Genomic DNA, 9,315 nt, shown 5'->3' with positions numbered 1-9,315 from the left:
GAGTATTCTGCCTGAGTGAGCGGAGGCAACTCAAGAAACCTGGTTTCTCCAAGATGGACAAGAGGAGCTTTGTCTCTTCTGTAGTCCAGTGGACAGCAGGCAAGCTTAATGGATTAGTGTGTAAGGATCCAACTCCTTCCTGATCCTGCAGTGCGACCCCCGAGGCTGATGCCCAGCTTAGAGGGACCTGCACCATTTGGCTTTGTGATGGAGTGAAGAGGGAGGCAGAGTTGATCCATGGCCCGAACTACTCCCAGGTGAGGCAGAGATTCTACTACACTCGCCTTGGCGGACAGAGGTAGAGAGCATCTCCAGGGTTCAGTCTGACCTCTCTCTGCTAGAGATCTAGAGGCCCTTCTAGGAGTCCTGTACAGGAGGCACAGCAGAAGCTGAGCCTTGCCCAACTGATGAAGAGCTGGCTGATGCAAATAAGGTGGATGCTGCATGGGAGGATATAAAGGATGGACTGACAGTGGACAGTACTGCACAGGGTACCAGAGGCTCTAGAAAACCTTCAGGAGAAAAGGAGAGAACTTATTAGCTAAGATCTGGTTAGGCCTGCATTTCCTGATCCTAAAATTCTCTACTTCTCCTCTCTTTGATCTCTTTAAACTCACTCAGCCAGCCAAAAATCAACTAGCCCTACCTCAAGACCTAGGTTAGGTCAAAGATACTCACTCAAACTCTTACCACAATGGCCTGTGGCAGTTTTCCTGCTTCCAATGCTAGTCAAGATGGTAGCCTGTGAAAAAGACCAGAGGACCAGTAAATCCAACCTCCTGGCTTCAGTCGTTTCTTCTCCTCCTCCCCTCACCCATGCTTTCATTGACTGAAACAGCTAGACTGACAAGCAAGCCCACCCTCAAGGAAATATTTATTGAGCATCTTTTGTGGGCAGAGTATTGTAGTAGGTGTGTTAGAGGAATACCAGAGAGGATAAAGCCCCAGGTCTAACTTAGAAGAAGTTTACAAAATAATTGGATACATCACAACCACCCTCCATCTACCCACTCCAACCACACCCAAAAAAATGACTTGACAGTAAGTGTGAAATAATATAATGGAAACTGAATCTACAAGTGCTGAGAAGAAAAATGTGATTAAGTAAGAATATAGAATTTATTGCTGGAGGGAACATTAAAAGATCATCTAATTCAGAGCTTCTTAATCTTTTTTCTGTGTCTGGGACCCCTTGCAAAGACATAAAGCAGGAAAGTGGAATGTTGAGTCCAGGAAATAGTTACTAAGCAACTCTACCTGGAACACAGAGCATGTGAATGGGAAGGAATATTATGAAACATCTAGTCCTGAAAGGAGATGATCTTCTAAGGCAGGTTTGCTCAGAACTAGACTAGAGGGCCTTCCTGGTGATCAGCACAGCATGTACAAAGGCAGATAGGCAGGAAGAAGTTATACGCAAGAGGTAGCAAATAGATTAGCTGGACTGGAGGGAAAGGGCTACATGGGAAAGTAAGACATGAGTCACGTGTTTCTAGTGCAATAAAGGAAGAAAACAGCTAGGAACAGTGGATAGACTGCAGGGCCTGGAGTCAGGAAGACCCATCTTCATGAGTTCAAATCTGGTCTCAAACATTTAGCTGTATGACCCTGGGCAAGTCACTTTACCCTGTTTGCCTCAATTTCCTCATCTGTAAAATGAGCTGGAACCTAAGGCAGAAGATATTTAATTGAATCAGTAAAGTTGTCCCTTATGGATCTGTATCACAAGATTCTTATGGAGAAAAACAAACCAATTAATTATGTGAAGACTGAAATCCAAAAATCACTTCGGTGGATATCTGAAGAGCACCACATTCACACAACCCAATCCCAATGCAGCGGTGTGCTGGTAAATGTTTGAGAGAACATTTCTTATCCAGAAAAAAAATATATGCATGACGTGCATTAAAGTTTAATCTGCATTATTAAAATGTTCTCCTTCAATCACTTTTTAAAGTCTAAACAACCAACAAAATAATAATTTAAGCATTTGTAGCATTTGCCAATTTCCAAAATATAATTGCTCATACTAAAAATGTAATGACGCAGCTAGGGGACACAGTGATAGAATGTCAGGCCTGGAGTCAGGAATATTCGTCTTCCTGAGTTCAATTCTGGCCTTAGACACTTACTAGCTGTGTGACCCTGAGCAAGTCACTTAACCCACTTTGCCTCAACTATCATTTGTGAAAATGAGCTGGTGAAGTAAACAGCAACCCCTCCAGTTTCTTTGCCAAGAAAACCCCAAATGGGGTGATGAAAAGTCAGACACAAGAGAAATGATACAACAACAACAAAATTTAACAATTGACTTTTGGAAGCTGATTTGAGCTGGCTCCAGCACACCCCTACAAACGAGTCTACCACTTCTCGAAAAGTTATTCTCCAGTGCATGATTCAGCCATGGAAAACTGCAGGTTGGCTATATATTTTTGAAAAAATAAGAGAACATTGAAAGTCATCTTTATATTTTAATAGAAGTTACCATTTTTAGGATTAAAATGGTTCCTTTTCTGTTTATTCTGGACCGATAATTTCATCAGCACAGTCAGCTTCTTGCATGGAAACTCCCCTTAAATTTGATACAGATGAGCAATTCATTTGTAATTTATTGATCCTGGGGCAATGAGAAGTTAAGTAACTTTCTCATGGTTATATAGCTAGTATTTATCGGTCAGAACTCAAACTCAAGTTCAAGTCTTCTAAATACCATGTTATGTTCTTAGAGATTAGGATGATATTAGAGGATTGATATTACATCAATGTTGACACTCTAGTTATGAGTATTTATCTCTTTGTTTATGACTGTGTCTCCCTACCTCATCTAGGCTGGGAAAGAAAGTGGCCACTCATGGCAAGACCCCAATATTGACTGGCATGGAAGCTTTGATCTTTAGTTTCTAATCTGGCTAGTTTAGCCTTTCTTAGGCAGCCTGGTGGCCAGCTGCTCCTGGGGATCACCATGTTGGTGTCCAACTTAATGCAGTCACCTGATTGGCTTTAGCCTTACTATAGCTCAGAACACCTAAACACAAACAATCTACCAGCCTCGGGTTCCTCAGCAGCAGTAGGGACTACAGGTATACACCATCACCCCTAGCAATTATTATATATAATGACACAGTTTGCTATCCCTTATATACAGAGATGATGCTACTAACCAAGTATCAGTAGAATATGTGCATTAAGATGTGTTTCTAGTGATGGATTTGGACAATTCCACAGTATCACTTCAAGCTCCAAGCTATATGAACTACTGAACCAGCTATATGGATTGTCCATTCAAGTGCCTATATATGTGTTTATTTATGTATGTATATGTGTGTATATGTATGTTGTTGTTGAATCATTTCAGTCCTGTCTGACTCTCTGTGACCTCATTTTGGAGTTTTCTTGGCAAAGATACTGGAGTGGTCTGTCATTTCCATCTCCAGCTCATTTTACAGATGAGAAATTAAGGCAGAGTTAAGTGCCCAGAGTCACATAGTTAGTGTTTGGGGCCAGATTTGAACTCATGAAGATGAGTCTTCTTGGTTCCAAGACCAGTGCTCTATCCACTGTGCTACCTAGCTGCACCTATATATACATATATGCATGTGAATGTGTGTATACATACATATACACATACCTGTGTTTATGTGTATGTCTATATGTATGTTCATATTGTGGTCCACACCAAGGGTTCTTAATCTGTTTAATGTTATGTACATCTCTGGCAGTCTGGTGAAACCTATGGATCCTTTCTCTAATAATGCTTTTAAATTCATAAAATAAAATAAATAGCCTTCGAAAGGAAACAAATTATAGTCAAATATGGTTTCTAGACAGGAAGATTATAGCCATATGTGATCTGGTAGCAGGTCTAATAATTACATTAATTTCAAAATAGCGATGAATGTAAGTGATATTTTGAGACATCTGTAACAACTATAATGTGATATGAAAATATCAGCAATTTCTATTAGTAACAAAGTCACAGACATTTCTAATAGTACTGTGGTTTGTGACATACATTCATAATTAAAGGAAATTCCATCTGTTTCCAAGCCTGCCAATTTTACCTTTGTAACATCACTCCAATATATCCACTTCTTTACCACCAGGGTGCACACCTGGATTTTTGCAATAACCTTCTGGTTGTTCTGCCTGCCATAAGTCTCTCTCTCTCTCTCTCTCTCTCTTCTCCAGTCCAGCCTATGCTTAGCTACTAAAGTAATTTCCCAGAGTATAGGTCTGACTATATCACCTCCCTACTCAATAATTTCAGAGGCTCTCTATCACCTCCAGGATCAAATTCAAAATCCTCTGTTTGGCAAATAAGTAGCCCATCCCCACCACACACCCATACCTTATATCTCACCCCCCACACACACACATATGTGACACCGGTCTCTTTGCTGTTCCTTAAACAAGATGCTCCATATCTTAAATCTGGGGATTTTCACTGGCTATCCCACAAATGCTCTCTCCCCTCGTCTCCACCTTCTGGTTTCCCTGGCTCCCTTCAAGTCCCTGCTAAAATCCTACCTTCTACCCTAGCCTTTCCAAATCCTTCTTAGTTCTAGTACCTTCCCTCTCTTGATCATACCCTATTTATCACATATATAGCTTGTTTCTATATGTTGGGTTTTTTTTGCATGTCATCTCCCCCATAAGTCTGTGAGCTCCTTGAAGGCTAGGACTATCTTGCCTTTCTTTAATTTCCCATTGCTTAGCAGTGACTGGCACATAGTAGGCATTTCATAAATGTTTATTAATTTATGACTGAGAAAAATGCTACATTTCAGTTAGAGGTTAATAAAAATAAAGATGTAATTTTTTCCCCACCCAAGTTCACCCTGAAAATGTATCCATGGATTCCAGATTAAGCATCTCTAGCCTAGATAACAGGCCATTCATTCACATACATTCATCCACTTCTTTTCTCCAGTTTGGATTGTAGGGATAAACTCTTTTGGGCAATTTTGGATCTCTACAATCTCTTGCCCAGTTCTACTTGTTACTGACAGTACACATTGACCAAAGGCTGAGGTTAAGGATATAATCTGCTGCCTGTGGTCACTGCCTGACTTCCTCATCTAAGGTTTGAAGGTAGGCTTCATTCACAAACCCGCTCCCCAGTCTTGCATCTTAATCTCTTTTACTTCTTGTGTAGGGTAAACCCCATTCTTGGAACGGACCCTGGCACTTTCTCCAAGGACCAACTCAGTGCCACCATCTTCCCTCCATCCCTCTCTCATTGCTCTGTTTGGATTTTCCTCTGGACTGACTGCATTCTAAATTGTACTACAGTTTTGTGTGTAAGCATGTGTATATGTATGTATGTACGCATGTGTATGCATATGTGTATGTATATGTACACACATCCATATATGTATACATGTATATAAATATGTATGTATATAAATATGCATATGCATATATATAAATCAGCATCTATGTGTATAAATATGTAAATATACATGCATTTATATATACATAAATATATACATGTGCATATATAATTACATACCAATGTATGTGTGTATACATATGTGAGTGTGTAAATATATAAATATGTGCACATGTGTGTATATGTGTGCATGAATATATGCATCTATATGTAGATATAGATGTATATGCATATATAAATACATATAAATACATATTATGTGTCTATGTGTGTATATAAATATATACATGTATATGTGTGTAACTATATAAATATGTGTATAAACATATAAATGTGTACATATAAATATATGCACACACATGTGCATGTACATGCATATGTAAATATATAAATGTATATGTATACATAAATATGTGTGTGAGTGTATGTATAGTTTAATAAATGTTTGCCGACTTCCTCTCTCGGCAGAGGTGAGCTACAGGTACAGAATATCACATTTGCTATCAGGCACAGTTTATGTGCTGACTGGTTTTGCCGACTCCTCTTTTCTCTTTCTTTTCTAACCTTTGTTCCACGGGTTGGCTCACCAGGTTGGCAGAAGGGTGGCACAGTCAATCAGTCACGTAACCAACAAACACATATTAAGTGCATACTATGTGACAGATGCCATGCTAGGTGCTCAGGATCCAACTACAAAGAATGCATGAAACCATCCCTAACATGGAGGAGTCTATGCTGTTTCTGGCCGCCATTTCTAAACCATCCCTCCCTACCATTCAGCCACTTAGCCTCACCTCTCCTTGCCCCTCCTCCCTTCCCCACCTGGCACTCTGCCCAGGAACCACCCTGGGATGAGCTAGACATGCTTTCCTTGCTTTTGCCCAGAACCAGCATCCCTCCTTTCCATCTCGCCTGCACGTGTTGCCTTTCTCTTGTTATACTAGAAGCTCCTTGGGGTGGCAAATTTCTTTCTTGCTCTTATTTGTATCTTCAGAGTTTAGCACAGTGGCTGGCATGTTTTTGTTGTTGTTCAGTCATTTCAGTCACATCCAACTCTCTGCGACCCTGTTTGGGGTTTTCTTGGCAGAAATACTTGTAGTCATTTGCCATTTCCTTGTCCAGCCCATTTTACAGATGAAGAAACTGAGGCAAAGAGGGTTAAGTGACTCATCCAGGGTCACTCAGCTAGTAAGAGTCGGAGGACAGATTTGACCTCAGGTCTTCCTGACTGCAGGCCTAGTTCTCTATCCATTGTTCCACCTAGCTACCCCTGCTGGGCATATAGTAAGTGATTAATAAATGCTTTTATTTTTCTTTATCTATTTATCCTGATGGGGAGACAAGTACATATGTGAATATAAATAGAACAAATATAAAGGGAATAAATACTAGGCAGCTAGGTGGTGCAGTAGATAGAGTGCAGAGCCTGGAGTCAGAAAGACTCATCTTCTTGAATTCAACTAAGCCAAATGGTGGATTACACAAAATGACATATGTGACCAACAGGCACATTACAGACTTCACGTAGTGACATACAAGGCCTATAGACACAGGTACAGGTTACACAGATTAACACACATGACTTACATGCAAAGGTACAGGTTATCTACAATGACATCCATGACTCACATATACTTGTACAGACTACATACACTGACACACAGGACTAACAAACACTTAATATGCTACATGCAGTAGCATGCATGCCTAACAGATACATGCATAGACAATTTACATGTATGTGTATAGACTTTATTATTTATGCGCATGACCAATATATAAATATATAGGTTGCATGCATTGATGCATGTTACCAAAACACACGTGTATAGATCACATGCATTGATATACATGTCCAAAAGGTACATGTAAGACTAAAGCTATCAACAGGCATGATCAATAGGCATATGTACATATTCCACACATTGGTATACATGTCCAATAGGCACATGCACAAGCTATACATGTTATTGTATATGACTAACACATATATAGATCACACTATTGATAAACATGACCAAAACACACATAAGACTTAACCTATCAACATACATGACCAACAGGCACATGTACAGACTTACAGTTTGGACAGAAATTGATGGTGCTCATAGGAAATAAGGAGTGTGTTTATCCTTTGTGGCTCATGGAAATCTGCTTCCTTACTGAACAGCCAAAGAACCTCAGGTGCACATACGGAGAGACTCCCTTTGGTGACTTGGAGGCAGCTAATGCAATCAGCTCTGGATTACTCATGGATTCGGGGATTAAGAGTGCCCCCAGTTTCTCCTCCCCACCCTTCTTCCTCTACTGGTCTGTTGGAGGAATAATGAGAAAGCTGGTGAGGGAAGGAGAAGGAAGATTCAATCAGTTTTCAATTAGCTTTCAATTTAAATTCAAATGCAGTTTTCAATTCAATTAGTTTTCTAGTTTGCATGTGGTCAAAGGTCTGGTCAAGCTTGAGGATTATCTGTACATTTCAATTTCAATTAAGCTACATTAGTGCCTCATTAGAACAAATCTGCTGAAACCTGTCCTGTAGACAAACCCATCTGCCTAAGGTAGACTAAGTCGTACTGAGGGCAATAGACTATATAGGCATGGCTATTTTAGTACTTCAGTAATTTTAAAAATCCAAATATTGAATACACTATCAAACACAGTTGTTTTCTTTTTGCTGAACTGCTTTTTAAAGTTTAATTTTTTTTCAATTAACAAAAATTTATTTTTTCTTCCCCCCACTTCTCTTCCTATTAAAACAAAACAAAACAAAACTCTTGTGACACATATTCACTGTAAACCAAAACAAATTCCTACATTAGTAAAACCACTTCACCTTTCTCTTTCTTTTTAAATTTTTGTGACAAGGAATGGCTTGTTGTAGAGAGGCTGGGGAAAGGGAGATATTCAGAAATTAAGATAATATAAAAATAAAAAGTATCCAAAAATTAGATTAAAAAATTTTTAAATAAGCATTAAACTTGAATAAATATTGACCAAAAACCAACTGCTATTTATCACAGTACACAACAGTGTCTTTCAACCATAGTATTGATTTAAAAAAAAAATACAGAAAACTATTCAATAAGGTATATATTGTATAAACTAGCCAATGCACAGAACATTAAAACTCTGATATAAATCAAATACAGTAGCAGAAGTAAGATAGCACAGGAGCAGCTAGGTGGCATGGTAGATAGAAGCCTGGCCCTGGAGTCAAGAGGACCTGAGTTCAAATTTGCCCTCAGATACTTACTAGCTATGTGACCCTGGGCAAGTCACTTAACCCCAATTGCCTCCCCCCCCCAAAAAAAACAAGTAGGATAACAGAATGACTAGAAGACTGGCCTTGAATCCGGAAGATAGGGATTCAATTACTAACTGTAACATATACTGGTTATTTGACCAGAGATAAGTTATTGAACCACTCAATGCCCCTGGTAACACTGCACCCCTATAAGTCACAGATAAACTGATAATCTGAGTTGATGAAGGGAACTTCCACTTTAGGAGTTTCCCACATTTATGAAATTATAAGTCCAGATATATAGATATAAATATAACCATGAATATAAATACAGAGATATACATGTAAGTGAATATATGTATATATATGTGAGAATATATACATGTATGTGTATAACCCAGGCTTTTCTGGGAATACCTATATCACCTAACACAGAGGCACCCTAAGAAGCCTTTGGAGCACATTCATATTGCCTTTACTTCCCCTACCATGTGATTGGCTAGGTAACAAAATGGTCTCCACGTTAGGTAATTTGATTGTGCTCCGAAGGTTCCTCAGGGTACTTCCATGTTAGATGATATGGGCGTGCCCAGAAAAAAAAACAAAAGGTTACACTTATTTATATATAATCATGTGTGTGTGTGTGTGTGTGTGTGTGTGTGTGTGTGTGTGTGTGTGT

General features: G+C 39.2%; 1 protein-coding gene across 1 annotated transcript in view; it reads left to right on the top strand.

The window, feature by feature from the left end:
* The first annotated feature begins 237 nt into the window (after positions 1–237).
* Positions 238–9,315, top strand: part of LOC114046158 (growth arrest-specific protein 6-like) — a 126,313-nt gene continuing 117,235 nt past the window's right edge. The window contains exon 1 of the mRNA XM_027866407.1: positions 238–257. Coding sequence (XP_027722208.1) covers positions 238–257 — 20 coding nt within the window. The remainder of the gene's footprint in view (positions 258–9,315) is intronic.

The sequence above is a fragment of the Vombatus ursinus genome, unplaced genomic scaffold (genome assembly GCF_900497805.2).
Source record: "Vombatus ursinus unplaced genomic scaffold, bare-nosed wombat genome assembly UNPS02014781.1, whole genome shotgun sequence".
Taxonomy (NCBI): domain Eukaryota; kingdom Metazoa; phylum Chordata; class Mammalia; order Diprotodontia; family Vombatidae; genus Vombatus; species Vombatus ursinus.
This window is presented reverse-complemented; position numbering and strand designations above follow the sequence as displayed.